The 23,129-nt window shown below is 42.2% G+C and overlaps 1 protein-coding gene across 6 annotated transcripts in view; it reads right to left on the bottom strand.

Annotated features, from left to right (window-relative positions):
- Positions 1-23,129, bottom strand: part of NAPEPLD (N-acyl phosphatidylethanolamine phospholipase D) — an 84,577-nt gene that overhangs the window by 21,220 nt on the left and 40,228 nt on the right. For 2 of the 6 annotated variants that reach the window (XR_014266954.1, XM_082473579.1), the window contains exons 1-2: positions 19,432-22,716; positions 730-1,036 (exon numbers count right to left, since the gene is read on the bottom strand). Coding sequence is in view for 5 of the 6 variants with exons in the window: in XM_082473579.1 (XP_082329705.1) it covers positions 730-1,036; positions 19,432-19,670 (546 nt within the window). In the remaining variant the exon portion in view is untranslated. Of the gene's footprint in view, positions 1-729; positions 1,037-18,966; positions 19,298-19,431; positions 22,717-23,129 lie in introns of those variants that run through there. The other 4 variants (XM_082473583.1, XM_082473582.1, XM_082473581.1 and 1 more) reach the window with 3 other exon arrangements.

Here is a 23,129-nt window from a genome sequence, read left to right as displayed (position 1 = left end):
GAGAGGCCAAGCGGGGTAGGAGGTGTAGCGGGGCAAGAAACTAAGAAAGGAGAAAAAAGCGCTACTGCCGTTGGGAGCCACCGACTCCCTGCTGAAGTGAAATCTCACTCATCTCATAAACCATAGGCCAAAGGTTAATAGTCTCATCCTAAGTATAACTAGCATATTGAAAGCCCAGTAACCTATTCCCAATTTTTAAAGGAGTGGAAGGTTATTTGACGATTTCTTTTATAACTTTAGCAGCTTTTTCCAAGGATGAAGAGCCAAGCGCTCCAGGTTTAACTCTTATAATTCATATTCCAAAACACAGGTTACTACTTTCTGGAACATGCCATGCACCTTCTCACCTCTGTGACCTTCCTCATGCCCATCATCCACCTGCAAAACCACTGCCAAATAGTTTTTATCTTTCTAGGCCCAGCTCAAATATCATCTCCTCTGTAAAGCCATTTCCAATCCCACCAGTCAGAATTAATTGCATCCTTTCCTATATTTTGAAGGCATCTGTTCCTACTTCTAGTTGCCACCAGATCAGATCTGGTTATTCACACATGTACTTCGCTGCTCAACTATGAACTTGAAGGCACCTTATTCATGTCATCTCCCCAGAACCTTATCATACAAAAGGGCTCAATTAGCTAACTGGAGTGTCATAATACAATTCACAGCAACGTTAAGTAATACATATATTAAGAGCAAATACGCAGCACTCAAAAAGCCAAATGCTACCTCTTTGGAGCATGGAACACTGCTGTGATCTTTTTCCATCATCAGCCATCTGAGAACATTTGGAATAGAGGGATTTTTCCATGTTGGCCAAGGGTTAACAAATCTCCCATCCTTTCCTTTCTTTGATTTAGTTACATCTTCTTCTAGTCTGTAATCCAGTTTGAAACTCTTCCTGGAAAACCTAGAAGAATCACTTCCTCCAGAATTCCGTGAATTTTGGCGCTTTCTTACTGCTTCTTTAGGATATTGGCAACTTGTCCTCAGGGACTGGTTGCTTTCATTTTCATCCATGTCCTTTCGTGAAGAGCTAAAGAAATGGGGACGGGGAATATACTGAGTTTAACATAAAGACATTAAAACATACACATAGTATTATTTCTTAACCAATAAAAAATTCTTCAAACTTATAACAATGTCTCTATTAGGCTCAAACTTTCTTCCTGCAAAATACAATTTTAGAATCCAGTATTACTGCTTGCTAAATAGAAAAGGTGTTTGCTTTACTTATTACTGCCAAACCTTTAAAATATTCCTTATGTGCTATAATTCAAAACAAATCTACTCTACCAGCCAGCATTTAAACATATGAAAATTTTCCATTTCAATGACATTCTGTAGAAAAAAGCACCTTCATGAATCTGTAATACTTTCATACCTTCATTTTAAAGTATTATTGTTAATAACATAATAAGAAGGATCGTCTTAGTTCCTCCAAGATACTTCAGTAATTCAAATGACTTACATATGGCCCCATTAGGCCTAGTTATTTTTACTTTGTAGATAATCTGTTACTAATGCCCCCCAAAAAGTACGAGTCCAAATCCCCAGAAAGGAGAGTTGAGAGTTGAGAAACATTAGTTGAGAAACATTTCAATAATGTATTTAAGTGGTTAACAATACAAATTTGAATGAACTCAGATGTAGAACTGCGCATGTAGCCTAGCTCTGTGACCTTAGGCAAGTGTCCTATCCTCTCTGTGCCTTGATTTCTTCATCTGTAAAATGGAGATAATAATACTACCTGCCTCCAAAGGGTTATTGAGAGGACTGAAGAAGCAAATGCAAGTAAAGCACTTGGAACACGTATGTAAAATGTACATAGCAAATGTAACATTCATGCACGCACATCGTCACATGTATCCTATACATCTGCTCAACAAACGTGAGGGGTTGCTGCTGCCCTTTTCTTTACTGCTCCTACGCCCACTTACACCACTTAACTCAAGGCACTGAAATCCTTGCTTTTGAACTATACAGGATTCCAGACACACAGACACATGAAAGTGAGAAACAGTGCAGTAAGAATATACATTCTTCTTCCATGAATTTCATCTCTTTCCTATTCTATTAAACAAACGTTTGCTTTCTGTTTAGTTTAAGTGTATTGTGTATACACAATACACAATACTCTTTATAACCCCAAGAAAAATAAGCACAATAACAGAGAAACAAGTATTATTTTTTGACTACAGTGCTGTTTAAATAGAAATATTACCCAGGAAGAAAGGGAAATAACTCAAACCCCAGGATGAGGTACACATACATATACACTCAACCAGAACTTTTTTTCCCCCAAACTTTCTGGAGTAAATAGTCTATGATCTGGAGAAGAACAGGTGTTAAGAAACCACAGCTCACAAAAGCTGAAGCACCCGCTGCTGCTCAGGCACAGCTGTTAGTGGGACAGCCTGACAGCTAAGGCAGTCTAACCAGTTTTATGTCTTCGGCAAATGACTTAACCTTTCTAGTCCTCAATTGTCTCATCTGTAAAATACCTACTTATCTCAAGTGGGGTTTCAAAGGATTCAAGGACATAATAATGTACTTAAAATGCTCGCCACTCACCCAAGGGCTAATTCTTTTTTCCCTAAACCATCTAAATTCTTTAAATTCTATTAGAAAGCAATGGATCTGGGAGAGTTATCTCAGTTCCTCTTACAGAATGGCTTTACCTGGGTCATAATTACATTCAGGCCGAGGCCTTTACAAAGGGCAGAAACAAAGACCAGCCATTTAAACTTTACTTCACTTAACAGATGAAAATACACAGGTTTAGAGAGTTTAAGTCACCTCTGGACAAGATAATGTCCGATGGTAGAGCTGACCTGACGCCGCCCCTTGGGATGATAAACAGTTTGTGAGATTGTTTGCATTTGTTACACACAGACATAAATATTCATATACATATAAACACACATATGTAGTAATTCTACCAAATATATAATAAAGTATTGGCTCATTGTTTTAAACAATCAAGAAATAAGGGGGAAAAAAAAAAGGGCACTCTGATTCAAAACCACACAAAAAAGTCAATGCAGGGTCTTCAGACAACATCTAGTTGTCTAGTGTACCTGGGGCATAAGAAGCAAGAGAGGCTTGTGAGAGTCGAGGTGGTAAAGGTGTAAAGGATGGGGTGAAAAGGTTGGGACTGGACTGCGGGCCTGGACGGGGACGTTAAGGGGGTTTGGCTACACTCAGGCAATGGGGAAACACTAAAGGTACTTAAACAGGGCATATGCGGGAAGACGACTCTGGTCACAGGATATAAACAAAAAGGGAGGGGACTTCCCTGGTGGCGCAGTGGTTAAGAACCCGCCTGCCAATGCAGGGGACACGGGTTCGGGCCCTGATTGGGGAAGATCCCACATGCCGGGGAGCAACTAAGCCCTCAAGCCACAACTACTGAAGCCTGGGTGCCTAGAGCCCGAGCTCCACAACGAGAAGCCACTGCAATGAGAAGGCCGCACACTGCAATGAAGAGTAGCCTCTCTTTGCTGCCACCAGAGAAAGCCCACATGCTGCAACAAAGACCCAACACAGCTAAAAATAAATAAATAAAATAAAGATCAAAAAAATTAAAAACAAAAACAAAAAGGGAGTGGCTAAAAACTGGAGCCAGGGACATAAATTAGTAGGAAACAGAAGAAACCCAGAACATCCACTAATAACGAGGCCCTATGCTACGTGTTTTATACGGTGCATTTAAATTAACGTTCCCAGCAAAATTTCAAGGTAGATATTATGATCTCATTTTTTAAATGAAAAACTAAGAGGTACACAGCAGCCCAGTCAAAAGATGATGAGGCAGACTTCCCTGGTGGTCCAGTGGCTAAGACTCTGCGCTCCCAATGCAGAAGGCCTGGGTTCGACCTCACATGCCGCAACTAAGAGTTCACACGCCACAGCTAAAGATCCCACACGCCGCAACTAAAGATCCTGCATGCCGCAACGAAGATCCCACGTTCCACAACTAAGACCCAGTACAGCCAAATAAATAAGTAAATAAAATATTAAAAAAAAAAAAAGATGATGAGGCAGTGACAGTGAGAAGGGAAAGAATAATTCCAAGAGACAATAAAGAAGCTGAATCCCTAAGAATTGAGAGTCTCTGGATGGCGGCAAACTTTGGCCACTTTGCAGAGCAGGTTGGGGAGGGGGTCAAAGTGGGAGGAGCACCACTAGCCCAGGAAGGGAATTAGGGAAAAGTCAGTACATATTTAGAGTGTGGAGGAGAAGGCAGGTCTCTGCCCCAGCGAGTCTGACGCAGGGTCTGAGACCACAGGGAAGGAAGGATCCAAGGGGAAGTGGGCACTGACACCCCGTACAAACGGATGACTCTGGGGGTGATGAAAGTGAGACAGCAGAGAGGTTTCCAGGGGCCTGGAGATTGAAAGGAGAGTGAAAAAATGGGTTTGGTGACTGTTTTCTATCTGGAAAATAAACTTTTTTTAAAGTTGTCTATTCACACGGTCCCCATTTTCTTAACTCCCACTAACTCAGGTTTTCACCCTGGTCAATCCTTGGAAGCAGGTCTCTACCAAAAGCAATCCTTTCTTAACGTACCCCAGCCGCAACACACACAAAATCCAGACTTCAGGAGTGAGCTTTTTACAGGCAAATCTGATTTAAAAAAAAAAGGGGGGGGGGGGTGCGGAACCTCCAGAGGATGCCCTTTACTCTCAGAATGAGGGCAAAGGTCAGTAAGATGGTCCATGAGGGTGTGTATTTCTAGCCCCGCCCACACTCTCCTCTGTTCCAAACACAGGCCCTTCATCTATTTCTTCAAAGGCATCATGTTCCCGCCTCAGGGCCACCTTGCCATCACAGGGCTTTTGCACATGATGTTTTAAAATATCCCTGGGGTGGGAGGAGGGAGTAGCATACGGACATCGATACTCCCAGGATTATGTATGACCACAAAATTTGTTCAAGACAACACAAAATGCTGGCACTATGATGCACCATTTCACACTATGCACTCTAAGTGTGAGATGATGGGACGGAACCAGAAGGACATAACCTGAACTGTGACAACCTGGATTCATTCTTTTGGAGGAAAAGTACTAGAAGTCCGGCTGGTGAATGTGCACAATGATGGGCTCTGTCAACAGGTGGTCCCGTGACCAAGGGAGCACCAGCTCGTGGAGACGTACCAAGCCTGCCTGAGGGCTGGGTCATGAGAAGTCTCCGCATCAAATATCACTCTTCCGGTCACTCCGTAGTGGATACAGCAACAATCTCACAAAGGTCATCCTTAAATATCAAAGATAAAATGACAGGAAAACTAGAACTAAGGAAGACCGGATCCTGCTATGTTAACTAGCTTTCAGCTTTGCAGATTCAGAAAACATATCTAGCTTAACATATCAAGGCTGGAGTTTCCTTATTTAAATGTAGCAGATTTCCCAATTATTTCTTGTTATATACCTGTCTCCAAAGTTAACAACGTTAAATGAAAACTCTGCCTTGACTTCAGGCCAACACTAAGCGTGAGGGGAGGGGCATACTCAGGAGTGCATGTACACTATCAACAACCTGTGTCTCAAAAGGAGGTTCAAGGGGCTTCCCTGGTGGCGCAGTGGTTGAGAATCCGCCTGCCAATGCAGGGGACACGGGTTCGAGCCCTGGTCTGGGAAGATCCCACATGCCGTGGAGCAACTGAGGCCCGCGCACCGCGATGAAGAGTGGCCCCCGCTTGCCGCAACTAGAGAAAGCCCTCGCACAGAAACGAAGACCCAACACAGCAAAAATAAAATAAATAAATTTAAAAAAAAAAAAAAAAAAAAGGAGGTTCAAAACTCGATGAAGATCTTTACGTTATACTGATTTTCATCCAATTTAAGACACCATGAATTTGTAAGGCAGTTATTTTATGTGCCACTAAGAAAGTTAAAATGTTATCAACTATAATTATGTCATGCACTATATGATTCATCCTGATATGGGTGGTGTTAAAACCAGAATAAAATGTCTGTCTTAAAACTGATGAAATACACCATTTTATAGTGTGCTCCTAGGTACTATATATTAAGTTTCTGTTTGCTTTGCTTTCCTTTAGCTTTTTAGCAAAACTGGTTGTTAAGTCAATAAACTGAGTTAAAAATGAAATTCACGGAAAAACAAAGCAGTATTTGCTTTGCCGATGCGTGTTGTGCACGAAACTCCCACAGAACATTCTCTCTTTTATTATCCAGTGTACTTCCCATGCTTGGGACATATCTGCCCTCCCATCAGTCTCCTAAATGCCTGTGGGGTTAACACCATTCCCAAGGGAAATCTGTACTGCATGCGAAGGGAGGGGAGGACAGTTTAACTTTAACCTGCAAAGCCCTGTGCAGACATTTCAATGAACTGGAATAGTTTCATTAGCTATGTTATCTAGCAGTGTATTAAAAGGACCCTTTTCTTCACTAAAGATAGGAGAGCAAATATAAAGTTGTGAATTCACAGGCAGGAGACAAGATGGCGGAGCAGAGGGACTTGAGCTCATCTCCCCTCATGAAAACACCAAAATCACAGCTAAGTGCTGAACCACCATCGATAAAAAAAAGACTCGAACCTACAAAAAAAGATATTCTACACCCAAAGACAAAGAAGAAGCCACAACAAGACAGTAGGAGGGGTGCTTTCACAATATAATCAAATCCCATACCCGCCAGGTGGGCAACCCACAAACTGGAAAATTACTATATCACAGAGGCTCTCCAACAGAAGAGAGAGTTCTGAGCCCCATGTCAGGCTCCCCAGCCTGGGGGTCTGGCATTGGCAGGAGGAGCCCCCAGAGCATTTGGCTTTGAAGGCCAGCGGGGCTTGAGCGCAGGAGCTCCACAGTCCCAGGGGAAACAGACTCTACTCTTCGAGGATGCACACATGGTTTCAGGGGCACTGGGACCCAGGGCAAAGCAGTGACTCCATAGAAGCCTGGGCCAGACCTACCTGAGGGTCCTGGAGGGTCTCCTGGGGAGACAGGGTCGGCTGAGGCTCACTGTGGGGACAAGGACACTGGTGACGGAGGCCCCAGGAAATATTCATCAGCGTGAGCTCTCCTGGAGGTCGCCATTTTGGCACCAAGACCCTCCACCAACAGCCTGCAGGCTCCAGTGCTGGGACGCCTCAGGCCAAACAACCAACAGGGTGGGAACACAGCCCCACCCATCAGCAGACAGGCTGCCTAAAGTCGTCCTGACCCCACAGCCGCCTATAAACACACCCCTTGACACGGCCCTGCCCCCCAGAGGGACAAGACCCAGCTCCACCCACCAGCGGGCAGGCACCAGTCTCTCCCACCAGGAAGCCTGCACAAGCCCCTGGACCAACTTCACCCACCAGAGGGCAGACACCAGAAGCAAGAAGAACTGCAATCCAGATCATCCAGACAGAAAATCAATAAGGAAACAGAGGGCTTAAATGACACATTCGACCAATGCACTTAATTGATACTTATAGAACATTCCATCCAAATGCAGCAGAATACACATTCATGAGTGCACATGGAACATTCTCCAGGGTTGATCACATGCTGGGCCACAAAGTGAGCCTCAGTAAATCTAAGAAAATTGAAATCATATCAAGCATCTTCTCTGACCACAACGCTATGAGATAAGAAACTAATCACAGAGGTCTTCCCTGGTGGCGCAGTGGTTGAGAATCTGCCTGCCAATGCAGGGGACACAGGTTCGAGCCCTGGTCTGGGAAGATCCCACATGCCGCGGAGCAACTAGGCCCGTGAGCCACAGCTACTGAGCCTGTGCGTCTGGAGCCTGTGCCCCGCAACAAGAAAGGCCGCGATAGTGAAAGGTCCGCACACCACGATGAAGAGTGGCCCCCACTTGCCGCAACTAGAGAAAGCCCCACACGAAACGAAGACCCAACACAGCCAAAAATAAATAAATAAATAAATAAATAATCCTGCCCTAAAAAAAAAAAAAAAAAAAACTAATCACAAAGAAAGAAAACCGTAAAAAAACACATGGAGGCTAAACAATACGTTACTAAACAACCAATGAATCACTGAGGAAATCAAAAAATACCTAGAGACAAATGACAGTGAAAACATGATGATTCAAAACTTACGTGACATAGCAAAAGCAGTTCTAAGAGGGAAGTTATAGCAATACAGTCTTACCTCAAGAAACAAGAAAAATCTCAAATAACCTAACCTTACACCTAAAGCAACTAGAGAAAGAAGGACAAACAAAACCCAAAGTTAGTAGAAGGGAAAAAATCATAAAGATCAGAGCAGAAATAAATAAAATAGAGACAAAAAACAGAAAAGATAAAAGAATTTGAACCTGGTTCTTTGAAAAGATAAACAAAATAGATAAACCTTTAGCCAGACTCATCAAGAAAAAAGGGAGAGGGCTCAAATCAATAAAATTAGAAATGAAAAAGGAGGGACTTCCCTGGTGGTCCAGTGGTTAAGACTCCATGCTCCCAATGCAGGGGGCACGGGTTCAATCCCTGGTCAGGGAACTAAGATCCCGCATGCTGCATGCTGCAGCCAAAAAAGAAAAAGAAAAAAAAAAAAAGAAGAAGAAGAAGAAAAAAAAAAAGAAGTGAAAAAGGAGAAGTTACAATGGACACTACAGAAATACAAAGGATCATAAGAGACTACTGCAAGCAACTATATGCCAATAAAATGGACAACCTAGAAGAAATGGACAAATTCTTAGAAAGGTACAATCTTCCAAGACTGAACCAGGAAGAAATAGAAAATATGACCAGACCTATCACAAGTACTGAAATTGAAACTGTGATTTAAAACTTCCAACAAGCAAAAGTCCAAGACCAGATGGCTTCACAGGCGAAGTCTATCAAATACTTAGAGAAGAGCTAACACCTATCCTTCTGAAACTATTCCCAAAAATTGCAGAGGAAGGAACACTCCCAAGCTCATTCTATGAGGACACCATTACCCTGATACTGAAACCAGACCAAGATACCACACAAAAAAGAAAATCACAGGCCAATATCACTGATGAGCATAGACACAAAAATCCTCAACAAAATACTAGCAAACAGAATCCAACAATACATTAAAAGGATCGTACACCATGATCAAGTGGGATTCATCCCAGGGAGGCAAGGATGTTTCAGTATCAACAAAGCAATCAGTACAATACTCCACATTAACAAATTGAAAAATAAAAACCATACGATCATCTCAATAGATGCAGAAAAAGCGTTTGACAAAGTTCAACATCCATTTATTATAAAAACTTTCCAGAAAATGGGCATAGAGGGAACCTACATCAACATAATAAAGGCCATATATGACAAACCCACAGCTAATATCATACTCAATGGTGAAAAGCTGAAAGCATTTCTTCTAAGATCAGGAACAAGACGAGGATGTCCACTGTCACCACTTTTATTCAACATTGTTTTGCAAGTCCTAGCCATGGCACAGACAAGGAAAAGAAATAAAAGGAATCCAAATTGGAAAAGAAGAAGTAAAACTGTCACTGTTTGCAGATGACATGATACTATACATAGAAAATCCTAAAGATGCCGCCAGAAAACTACTAGAGCTCATAGTGAATTTAGGAAAGTTGCAGCATACAAAATTAATACAGAGAAATCTCTTGCATTTCTATACACTAACAATGAAAGGTCAGAAAGAGAAATTAAGGAAACAATCCCATTTACTATCGCATCAAAAAGAATAAAATACCTAGGAATAAATCTACCTAAGGAGGCAAAAGACCTATACTCCAAAAACTATGACACTGATGAAAGAAATCGAAGATGACACAAACAGATGGAAAGATATACCATGTTGTTGGATTGGAAGAATCAATATTGTCAAAATGACTATACTACCCAAGGCAATCTACAGATTCAGTGCAATCCCTATCAAATTAGCAATGGCATTTTTCACAGAACTAGAACAAAAAATTTCACAATTTGTTTGGAAACACAAAAGACCCCAAACAGTCAAAGCAATCTTGAGAAAAAAAAAGCTGGAGGAATCAGGCTCCCTGACTTCAGACTATACTACAAAGCTACAGTCATCAAAACAGTATGGTACTGGCACAAAAACAAATATAGATCAATGGAACAGGATAGAAAGCCCAGAAATAAACCCATGCACCTATGCTCAATTAATCTATGACAAAGGAGGCAAGACTATACAATGGAGGAAAGATAGTCTCTTCAGTAAGTGGTGCTGGGAAAACTGGACAGCTACATGTAAAAGAATGAAACTAGAACATTCTCTAACACCATACACAAAAATAAACTCGAAATGGATTAAAGACCTAAATGTAACACCGGACACTATAAAACTCTTAGAGGAAAACATAGGCAGAACACTCTTTGACATAAATCGCAGCAGTATCTTTTTGGGTCTACCTCCTAAGGTAATGAAAATAAAAATGAAAGTAAAGCAATGGGACCTAATTAAACTTAAAAGCTTTTGTACAGCAAAGGAAACCATAAATAAAATGAAAAGACAACCTACAGAATGGGAGAAAATATTTGCAAACGAGGAGACCGACAAGGGATTAATCTCCGAAATACAGAAACAGCTCATGAAGCTCAATATCAACAAAATAAACAACCCAATCAAAAAATGGGCAGAAGATCCAAAGACATTTCTCCAAAAAAGACATACAGATGGCCATAAAGCACATAAAATGATAATCGCTAATTATGAGAGAAATGCAAATCAAAACTACAATTAGGTATCACCTAACACCAGTCAGAATGGCCATCATCAAAAAGTCTACAAACAAATTCTGGAGAGGATGTGGAGAAAAGAGAACCCTCCTACACTGTTGGTGGGAATGTAAACTGGAGCAGCCATTATGCAGATCAGTACAGAGGTTCCTTAAAAAACTAAAAATAGAACTACAATATGATCCAGGAATTCCACTCCTGGGCATATATCTGAAGAAAACCATAATTCTAAAAGATACATGCACCCCAATGTTCACTGCAGCACTATTTACAATAGCCAAGACATGGAAGCAACCTAGATGTCCATCAACAGAGGAATGGATAAAGATGTGGTATGTATATACAATGGAATATTACTCGTCCATTAAAAAAATGAAATAATGCCACTTGCAGCAACATGGATGAACCTAGAGATGATCATACTAAGTGAAGTAAGTCAGACAAAGACAAATATCATGTATCACTTATGTTGGAATCTAAAAGGACGACACAAATGAACTTATTTACAAAACAGAAACAGACTCTCAGACTTTGAAAACAAACTTATGGTTACCAAAGGGGAAGGGGGGGGATAAATTAGGAGGTTGGGATTAACAATATATACACTACTATATATAAAATACTCAACAAGGACCTACTTTATAGCATAGGGAACTCTACTCAAAATTCTGTAATAACCTATATGAGAAAAGAATCTGAAAAAGAATAGATACATGTGTATGTATAACTGAATCACTTGGCTGTACACCTGAAACTAACACAACATTGTAAACCAATTATACTCCAGTAAAGATGTTAATTAAAAAAAACAAACAAACAACAACCTGTGATTCTCAATTCTGGCTGCACAGCAGAATTACCTGTGGAGCTTTTTAAACTACACTGGAGGCTCCTGAATCCAAATGACAGGTGGGCATTCCCCAGGTAGTTTTTCAAAGCTCTCTGGGTGATTCTGATATGTAGGCAGGGTTGAGAACCACTACTTTCAATCAGCCGTTGGCATGAAGGTAGCACAGGCATTTAGGAAGGACCAAAGGGACTTTCTGGTACCCCAGAATTTATGCTAGCAGAGCAGCTGCCAACAATAAAGCCTACTCTTCCTCCCTGTCCTGCACCCCAAGTTATAAAGGTAGCCTAACCTCAAGGTGGCTACACAGTATGAGGACTTGGAAGACTACACCGCTAAGGATAAAGTTTGATAGGTCACAGGCTTCTACTCAGTCCAGCTGAGTCACAAATTCAACTCTGTGTGCCCAGGAAGCCAAACCAAAAAAAAAAGGAACCACACTCAGTAATAACTGGCACTGTCTATAGTAACCCACAACAGCCTGTACATCATGAGTGCTCAATAACTATTTATTGACTGAATAAATGAACAGGAGCTTAAATCCTAATCATTCTTCACTGAGACAGAGTTAATGGTTTCTGAGAGAATCTGTTGGGAATAAAATTACAGGAGAAGCAAAAGTAACCAAAGGACAATGAGACAAAATTCAACAAAGGGCATTCCCACTAAGTCTACTAATTATGGAGATAAAAATTGAAAAATCTTAGGGAAGACTTCAGTAGTTGAATTCTATGGTGGTAAAGTGGTGACAAAGTGGTAGAGACCAGAAGATGCCTACCATACAATCTAGTGCCCCTTTTCTCCTCAGTAACAGAATGTCAGTTTTACTTAGGGTAGCTATGCACCAGTTAATGACTACATTTACACACCTTCCAGCTAGGGATGGCCGATGAGATCGAAGCAGAAGTCTTATATGGGAAAGGGAGGCATTCTGGATTCTTCCTGCATCCTGCTGCCTGGAACCATCTTGAGCCATGAGTATCATGGCCACTTCTAGGAATAGGCATAGAGAACTAGGATTTCAGACAGAGGCCACGTACCAAGCCTGGATCTTGCAACTCTGGACCTCCCCAAACTAATCCTAACTGATACAATGACCATAACTTGGAAGCTTAGGGAAGCTATAAAAACACACAAGGTAACTATCCAAAAATAGAGCCTTCCTAATCCAAACAAGGGTACACAGAGCAACACACATGACTGCTATAGGTATATCGTTTATTGAGCACTTATATGTGTCAGACATTTTATACACATTCATTATCTCACTTAATCCTCACAACATTCCCTCAAGGTAGATAGATATTATCGTCACATCACAGGCAACATACCAGAGGTTCACAGAGGTTAACAGTTTACCTGAAGCCAAAAAGCTGGTAACAGTTGGACCTGGAAATCCAACCCAAGTTGATCAGACTCCAAAATCCATGCTCTTTCCACTAATCATGTTGAATATGCAAGGAAAATCCAATAAATTTATCTTAAACAGATGCCTAGGTTCTAAAGTTAGTTGCATACAGCCAACAGTATGGTCTCACTGACAAGGCTAGCCTTTCTTGCTTTCAACAATGTCTTTTTTCTCCCCTTTCAAAGTAAAAAGCACTTAGTAGACAATAAATACCAGTTCCCTTATTTTTCTTTTTATAAATTTATTTATTTATTTATATTTTATTATTAGTTTTTTGGCTGTGATGGGTCTTTGTTGCTGAGCGTTTTCTCTAGTTGCGGAGAGTGGGGCCTACTCTTCATTGCAGTGTGCCTGCTTCTCACTGCAGTGGCTTCTCTTGTTGCAGAGCACGGCCTCTAGGCACGCGGGCTTCAGTAGTTGTGGCTCGTGGGCTTCTAGAGTCAGGCACAGTAGTTGTGGCGCACAGGCTTAGTTGCTCCGCGGCATGTGGGATCTTCCCAGACCAGGACTCGAACCTGTGTCCCCTGCATTGGCAGGTGGATTCTTAACCACTGCACCACCAGGGAAGCCCTATAATTGCCCTTTTAATATTACACGGTGATTTCAAATGATGTCACTATCCTATTTAATTGCTAAATTATTTTTGTTTAAAGTTACACAGAAAAGAATTATAAATTAGTCCTATACTTCAGTCATATAAACAGAAAATATACATGGGGCCTTGAAGATATTTTCCTTGCCTGGAAAAGATGCCTTTGAGTTCATCCAGCATATAACCACCTGGCATTTTATCCTTCCAGCTGGAAGAATTTTTAATCAAGTCCAATGAAGAGACACTTTCAGGTAAGAGGATCAACACCTCGGGGCTTTCCCAGTTTTAGCACTGAAAGTCCTGTATCCTGGCAATGCCCTCAGTCCTGGGAAAACCTGAAAGACTGATCACTCTGCAGCCTCAGGGTACCATATATATGCATAGTAATGCCTTCAACAAAATGTATTAAAATGTGGGCAGTGTATACTAAATTGGAGATAAGCTTTATTATAAAGTATGATTTTAAGATATTTGGGCAGCTAAGCAAAAAGAAATTATAAAGCTCTACATAATCATGCTTAACCGAGAGAATGTTGCCGAGAACATCACACATTTATGTCAAATTCTTCTGTGATGATATTCGATACACGCTCCAGCATTCACATTCACCCAGTTAAAACATGGGCTCCGAAAGGCACGCATACGTTTACACACGGTGGACAGTTCGTCTACATATAAAATTGAGACACTATATGAGGAAAGAATAAGAAAGGAATGGACTTTCAAGTAAGAATTTTCAAGTACGAACGGTCCCCGACTTACAATGGACCAACTTATGATTTTTTGACTTTACAATGGTGCAAAAGCGATACGCATTCAGTAGAAACCCTACTTCGAACTGTGAATTTCGATCTTTTCCCGGGCTAGTAATATGTGGACCAAAAAATACTCTCTTCCCTTGCTGGGCAGAGGCAGCAAGTCGCAGCTCCCAGTGGGTGACTGGGGTCGCTGGCTAGCGATCACCAGGGTAAACGACCCATACACTTACAACCATTCTGTTTTTCACTTTTACTATAGTATTCAATAACGTATATGGGATATACAACACTTTCTCGTAAAACAGGCTTTGTGTCAGACTGTGGACTAATGTAAGCGTTCAGAGCATGCTTAAAGTAGGCTAAGCTATGATGTCCGATAGATTAGGTGTATTAAATGCATTTTCAAATTATGATATTTTCAACTTCAGCCACGTTTATGAAGATGTAAGCCCATCGTAAGTCAGGAAGATCTGTACCTCATCTCTGTGAAATGGTGGAAAAGTCTAATTTTGACGTTTCACTTTTGTGGCAACATGAGAGGCTAAAAACTCTTGCAAGAGTAGAAACAGGAGAGACTTCCCTAGTGGCACAGTAGTTAAGAATCTGCCTGCCAGTGCAGGGGACACAGGTTCAAGCCCTGGTCCGGGAAGATCCCACATGCCGTGGAGCAACTAAGCCCGTGCGTCAAAACTACTGAGCCTGCGCTCTAGAACCCACGAGCCACAACTACTGAGCCTGCGCTCTAGAACCCACGAGCCACAACTACTGAAGCCCGCGCGCCCTAGAGCCCGTGCTCCGCAAGGAGAAGCCACCGCAATGAGAAGCCTGCGCACCACAATGAAGAGTAGCCCCCACTCGCCACAACTAGAGAAAGCCTGTGCACAGCAGCAAAGACCCAATGCAGCCAAAAAAAAAAAAAGTAGAAACAGGAAATCTGTAAGTTAAGGGGTTGGACCAGCCACATATGAAGGTCCTTTCTAACTTGAACACTCCATGACCCAAGTCATCATTCTGTGACCCCTTTCTTTTTACAGGAGAAGCAAGTCAGGGCAGAGAGGTACATGGCACTCCAAGGGTCCAGCTCTGTCTGGTGATGGAGCCTGGACTGCTGATTAGCCATATTCTCACCTGAATTATGCCTAGAAACACTTAGAACCAACAGAGCATGTGGTCAGCCTGGGGAGATAAATGATACATTTCACCTCATGGTGGGTATTTCACTTAGTTTAGCTCATAAACAGATAAACTGGCCTCAAGTTTAAAAAAGAACTTTGAGCTCAGAAACTCTTTAAACCGTCATTAGTTACTTCAATCACAGAATAGCACAACACAGATGGTAGTACTTCGCATGAACTCTCTAAACAAGCCACAGGAATGAACACAGTAACTTGAAAAGAAAACAAACATCTTTGTAGTTTGAAGGACCTTCAAAATACAGAAAACAACTTTCAAAACAAATTATTGCTGTCGTCCAGTTTTCCTAGCAACAGGATCTTTTGTAAGCAAATCAAGTGTCTGCTCATTTTAAGGGGTGCCAGAACAATGAGGAAGCTTGGTTTTTCTATATTCTGACCATTTCATTCTTATCACGGAGAGAGATTACAAAGGAGCACAGAAGTCTACAGGCATTTTTTACTGTCCCTTAAATCTGGGAAGGCCCTCCAATTAGATAAACAGGAAAATCTGCTGCCCCCGAGGGGAAAGGTGAATTGTTCTAGGTAGCAGGCGTATACTGAGTTGATTTTCAATCATTTCTGAATTTATGCTGATCCATCTAGATGCCGGCCCTGTGCCCCCATAGCCAATGGCACTTACCATTCACAACCAACAGGTATAGGGCTGCAACTTATGGCTGTGATGCTGACCAAAGTTTGCTGATCCCAACCACTCTTACCTTGGCTTCAGCTGGTACCCCCTTTCTAATAAGCAGCAGCTGTGTATACGCGTATTGGGCCAAAGGCCAGGGCTGTTGTGCTAAGGAACCCTGCGTAAATTACTAAAATCTCCCGGGCTCTCAGTTTCCTGTTTCCCTCATCGGTGGAAGGGCATTAACAATCTCACATATTGTACGTCTCTAAAACCAAAGTAAATATAAATATATACAAGAATACTTGGAAGAGCTTTGTAAATTATAAAGTTATAATACATTATTTAACCAGCTGAGTTGGTAAAAGACTATCTCTGACATAACAAGACTGCCCCTGGGGATATATGAGTTCATACATAATCTGTCACAAAAGTCTGTTAATAAAATATTTACTTTGTTATAAGGCAGAAACTAACACACCATTGTAAAGCAATTATACTCCAATAAAGATATTAAAAACTAATAAGTATTAAACAAATTTAAATACACAATAAATGGTTATTAAATTCAAAAGACAAGTCAAGGAAAGCACTATAGATATAGATAGGTAGAATTTTTCGGTATTCTAGCAGTTAGAATAGCACATTACTTGACTCTCATGCTGGAAATCACATGGGTGATTTTTTTAATGCCAGTTTTACATATGCCCTCACAGGCCTTCAGGATAAAGGTGTTCGTTAACCATTAATTATGTGCTCAATCCATTTCCCCAGTAATACTTCAACGAAAACATTTTTTACTTGTATGCATTTCAATCTAAAATGCCCAGATCAACACAGTCCTTCAGCTACAGCCATATTCTAATTTACAAAAAAAAGAGCAGAATGGAATGGAAAAACCCACTATATCTGTTAGGTAGTTAGACATTAGCAGCAAGGAGGTGACAGTAGCGAAAAGAGGGGACTAGTGGAATTACACCCCGACCATCTGAGGACCCTCCCCTGACTCCACCCAGAACGGGGGAAACTATGGTCGTGTGGCGAGCAATTTATCCTGATAAAGAGGGAGCAGAGTAACACAAGGGGACTTCCCCGGGCTGTGCGTGCCCGGACTAGACAGGAGTATAACCTAGAGTAAACCAAACTCATTATACCATCATTATAATAAAATCTGCAGGTGGTTTTGCCGCCCCCCTTGGGCTTTTCTTAGCGAATCAAGGGTAAGGGTATGCGCAATAAGGAACTTGTTACATAGCTCGGGACTGTCAATCAAATAATGACCCCCTGTCACTCACCCACGATTGCGCCCCGCCTCCTCGCAGAGCGCTCCTTATGAACACCCTTAAGCCGGTACAGGAGCTACTGGCTTCTCTTCGCACAAACAGCCCGCTCTCTGAGAGTGTATGCTTATAGGCTGGTTTCACTTCGCAGAAACTGCCCGCTCTCCCCCTGAGAGTGTAATTAGGCTTTAATAAAACTCAGCTTTGTGCTTAAGCCCTAAGTGGTAGTCTGCAATTCTTTGCATGCTATCACAAGGACCGAGATTGCTGGTCCGGGTCTTCCGCTGACCTCCTCGGTTGAAGCTATTTTGACACTACCCACGCCAACCCGGTAACATAACTACAGCTGTCTACCACTACAATGAAAAAGCAGAATGAAACAACAAAATTAAAGGCCAATAGTACTTTGTCAAACACGGACAACATGTTCTTAAAAATTTCCCCAATTTCCCAAGCTCACTAATACTCAAAATAACATAATACCCTTTTCATACAGGATGACTGTATCATCTAAAGCATAACCAAAACCCAAACCCTATGACGGAATGCTTATATTAAAATATCAGTCAGTTATAACTAATTTAAAAATTAAATTTTGCAATACGAAATCTGTACAATATAATTTGAAATTGTGAAGGAAAATAAGAGTATGAGAAATACACTATTTTCATCCCTTGGAGACTTATGAAATTCTTGCAGCAGGAAAGCCTGCAGAATGTAATGAAATAAAATCTGAAAATTGCGACAATATCTTCAGTTAACTTAAAACAGTTTGAATTGAAATCAATCTCTCTCTTACATTTTAAACAGGCCCTAAATTTCTTCTCCAGCAGATCTAAATTTTCTTGCAACAAAATCAGACTACTGTGGGAAATAGGTAATCTTTTTAAAGATTACATAACTTCTTTCTAAATGATATCGACGTCTGCGGCTAAATCAAAACCAATGAAACTGAAAATAGAAATGGAACTGCTAGATATCCATTCTTAACAAAGATGGAAATTATTTCTTAATTTCCAGAGAGCTGTATCTCAGGAATGACTTTCTCAATAACTTAATCAGAATTATCAAATAGCCAACACTTGATGCTGGTTAGCCAAAGTAAACCAGGTGAGTCATATTACAACATATATAGAACAACTGCAGTAAAGACAAGGCCGAAAACCTAGCTACTTTTTGAAGGTTAACTTTTCTCATACTCAATATTTTCCAGGTTCAACTGAGATGTGATGCATCTCAGGCTCAGGGGCCTGTAGAAGCGTATTTATCTCAACTACCAGGATTACAGCTGAAAAATAAAAAACTATCTGAATACCTGGTCTGAAAAGCCTGCAATAATATTCAATTTGAGAAACAAACGACCACCGAACTGAAAACTCAAGAAAGCGCCGTCTTCCACCACCTCGCCGCACCTTGCTCCAACCTTTCGCTCTTCATTTCCATTCCATAGTTAGTTTTCAAGATAAAAGAGGAAAAACCTGGTGGAACGGATTTTTAGAAATAAATACTACAGGTGAAGCAGAAATAAATTGCTCCAAGGAAGTTGTCCACCCACTCATTTACATACAACCAAAAAATACACCCACATGTATTCCAATCGGTGAAGATGCAACCTCGTGATTTGCAGAGGAGATTGGATTATAACAAATCCCAGAGATGGCTACTCTCCCAAGCGAAAAAAATCATGTGGCTCTTCATCCAGGCAGCCTCAGAGATGCGGGCTCCGCACCTCGTGAGGTGCGGAAATTCAAACGAACCCCTGCCACTCACAAGTGCAGCATCTCCGGGTAGAGGCAGGGCTCGGGAGCAGGAATCCACCCACATCCCGCTCTACTCCGCGGAAGAGTCCAAGCAGCCCCAAGCTGGGGAGTGCGGACCGTTCCACCCAGAGACCGAGAGGAAGCAAGCGGAGCCGGGCGAAGGAAAGGCGCTGGGGGGTAGGGGGGGCAGGGAGGCGGGCGCTAGCGGGGGGGGGGGGGGAGGCAGGGAGGCAGGGAGGCGGGCGCTAGCGGGGGGGCGGTGAGGGAGGCGGGCACGGAGCGTGGGCTCACCTGACGCGATGGTCGGTCAGGCGCGCGCGCCGCCGCCGCCTCTGCTGCTGCTCTTCGGCTACGGGACACAGCGCCCCCGGACACAGCGCCCCAGGGCAGCGGAAGGGGCGACGGTGGCCAGCGCCCGGGTTTCTCCGCCCCCGGCTCCGCCGCACCGGCTCCGCCGAGGGCGTTAACAACTGCAGGCAGCGCCTCAGCGCTCGCCGCCTCACCATCCTGGGGGCGAGCCGGCGCCGCATCCGAGGCCCACCGGGCGCCCCCACGCCGCGCGGGGCCCTGGCCGAGCTAGATTTCGCTCCACGTTGCCCGGTCACTCACTCGTTGTGTCCTTCGAATCTGGCAGCCCCGCCGGCGTCAGCCCCGCGGCGGCCGCCGCTCAGGGCCTTACCAAGATGGCCGCCCCCCGCCAGGCCCCGGCGCCGAGGCCTTATTGGTTACAGGAGGCGCCGCGGCCCGTTTTGCCCTTCCTGGCCCGGCCCATGCCTCTCTCGCACTCTGCCCAAGCCCTTCTGACACCAAACTTGCTGTCCTGTCCTAGACCTAAAAGCTAACTTTCAGATCGCGTGAACACCTTCTAGAACACCCGCCCTAATTGCTAAAATTAAATGGGATCTTGGTGGCCTCTCGTAGCCTGCGCGATCGTAGTAGACCAGCACCTGGTAGCAGAATACTTACAACCTATGGTGCCACGAGCCCCGTAGCGAAGAAACCAAACTGTAATTTGAAGTGTGTACAGTAGGTATTGAATATACATGGCAAGCATTGCCTTGTCACGGTCTGTGCTCATTAACTATTAAAAAGATGTCACAGCTTCCTGGTATACACAGTTCTCATCTAAATTTGCTTTTTTAAAAAAAATCTCAGGATGATGACAACAGAGCACCAAATTATGATTCCCAGCTTTTCCCAGGTTTTCCTTTTTGAACTGCAGGATGAAATTTACTGTTTCAATAAGTAATTTAAGTATAGACAGATGGAAACAGAATCCAACAATGGGTGGTTGGGCAAAGAGATTCCTCTATAAGAGTCCTCGGGAGTGTGTCCACGGGCCAGAAAGAAATGCCCTCTGTCTGGGACTGCGAATGCAGACACGACTGGTGGAAAATGCAAACCAAACTATTTTGCAATTTGAAAGTGACCATGCCAGTGTAATAGCGTAGGAATGTAAATAAGATTATGCCAGGTATGGACTTTTACCCCCTCAGGGTAGCTTGCAGCTGTTGCTGAATCTTATTCACTTAAGTGTGATTAAGAGCTGCTTGCTCCTGGGCTGGGCTGAGACTAAACTCACTCAGTGGTACCTCAGGTGCAACAGGAAAAAAAGACCCAGCGCTACTAACCCAAACTGTAAATTGAAGCTACTGTTAGCTCAGGAGGTCTTCACAATGCTCTTGGCTAAGGAACTTTAAAAAGATGCCCTCTGTTCCCCTCACTCCAATTCTTTATGATGATTTTCAAACATACAGAATATAGAGATGTCTTTTTGTTACACCGTTTGAATAAATTGCAGACAACAAAATCAATCACCCCTAAATATTTCAGCCTGCCTCTTCTAAAGAAAGGACATTCGCCTCAATCACAATACCATTAGCACACCTAAGGAAACAATTCCCTGATACCATTTAATGTTCAGTCCAGTTTCAAGTTTGTGTGATTATCCCAAGAATGTCTTTTATAGCCTTTTTTTTTTTTTCTGAACTAGGCTTATTAACTGCCTAGGCTCATGCATTGCATTCGCTTATTATGTTTAAGAAGCAATTTGAAACGTTCGCTTGATAACTCTTCTCTACACAAACTTACAGATAAATGGAGACTAATGTTTACAGCTTGTTTTTCACTGAGAGCAGGTGCTTTTGATAAGCACATTTATGTAGACCAGGAAAGTCTAGGAGGAATGAATAGTAACCTTTTAGTACAACACAGAGATTATAATTGAAGCTGTATTAATTAATGTTTATGCTTTCTAAACAAACTTTTATGTAGTTTACTACATAAACTTTATGGATTGTGTTGTAATCTCTACTTGATTTCCAAAGCTTAATTTTTCTAGACAATGAAAAGCTGTTTAGTAAAACAATTTCTATCACTCCAGGTAAAACCTCTAGCTTGCCCTGCTTCACAGTACACAGCAGAATGAATGCTGTGCCTTTCACTCATGGTTTAATTTTAGATCCTGACCTGCTGAACTGGGTTTTATTTGTCCTTCCCTCTTACGCCACCCCTAGGAAGTCAGGCACTCAGCATATAACTGTTTGTCTTTTAAGTTGTCACTGTTAAAACAACAGGCCTAAAATGGAGTCACTTATGCTAAGCTCCACATCACCAAATGGAGACTCAGAATGTCAGCCTCTCCCAGAATAGGAATCTTAAACCAGTCAATCAGGAATCACCTGGTCAGCACTAGTTAACCGGCCTGATAGACCCGTGCCATCCCCCAAAGCAAAGTGACCTGTCACAGCCAATCCACTTTCTGCTATTATAACTTCCTGGTCCACTCCCTTCTGCCTGTAAAGGTCTTTCATTTTGTACAACTCCTTGGAGCTTCTTTCTGTCTGCTAAATGCGATGCTGCCCGATTCATGTATCATTGAAAAAAGCCTCTAAGATCTTTAAAATTTACTCAGTTGAATTTGTTTTAACATTACTTCATTTTTAAACGTTAATTAATGCTGTAAAGAAGAGGGGCAAATTTACACAATTCCCTTAAAGTGTCTGGTGGCCAAGGTAACGTTTCTGGAGACTCGTATTAAATGAACTTATTTTATTTTATTTATTTTTTTAAGATTTTTTCGATGTGGACCATTTTAAAGTCTTAATTGAATTTGTTACAGCATTGCTTCTGTTTTATGTTTTGGGTTTTTCTTTTTTTTTTGGCTGCGAGGCATGTGGGATCCCAGCTCCCCATTCAGGCATCGAACCCGCAACCCCTGCATTGGAAGGTGAAATTCCAACCACTGGACTGCCAGGGAAGTCCCAAATGAGCTTATTTTAAATACTTTACAAAATGTTAGTTAAATTACTTCTGGGAAACCACATATAAACCAATTTTAGCACAACAGCTCATCTGTAAAGTGAGTTCTGCAATCAGTACTGTCCTTTCTTCTCCCAGCTCCAGGCCTAAAGGCACAGAGGACTAGAGCACAGCGTGACTACTTACTAGAGGACTTTAATTCAATGTGTATTTATAGCAGCACCTGTGGAATTCAGTGAACTACTGAGTTCACCTCCAGTTAAATCAAAATTTATTTGCATGATCATTAAGAATCTATAGATAACGCCGAAAAGCAATAAGGCAGCTAACTTCTAAATCAGTGCTCTGCCATTAACTACCTCTGCGACCTTGGAAAATACCCGTCCCACCTCACCAGGCCCCACTCCTACCCTCCAAAACACTAGAAGTCCTAGTGTTGGGAGATATCGGTAGGGAAGCAAAATTTACCAACCCAAAATGTGTCTCCTAGCGTGAGGAAGAAACAGAGGACTCAGGAAGTTTTTCTTTTCAGCTCTCACTTAACTGCCTAAAAGAATTTAGATAGAGGGCCTATTCCAGGAAAGAGAACTATCACCAGAGGTATCTATAGTATAATATGAACTAGGTGTGGTAGACAAGGGAGGAACCTAGCAAAGTCTATTAAAATTCCCCTTTGTGTCCCATTGTTGGTTTGGCCCAGCAAACATTTATTTATTGATACTAAACAT

Source organism: Balaenoptera physalus (assembly GCF_965194825.1).
Source record: "Balaenoptera physalus genome assembly, chromosome: 8".
In the NCBI taxonomy this organism is placed as follows: domain Eukaryota; kingdom Metazoa; phylum Chordata; class Mammalia; order Artiodactyla; family Balaenopteridae; genus Balaenoptera; species Balaenoptera physalus.
The sequence above is the reverse complement of the archived record's forward strand: the minus strand, read 5'-3'. Positions and strand labels throughout refer to the sequence as shown.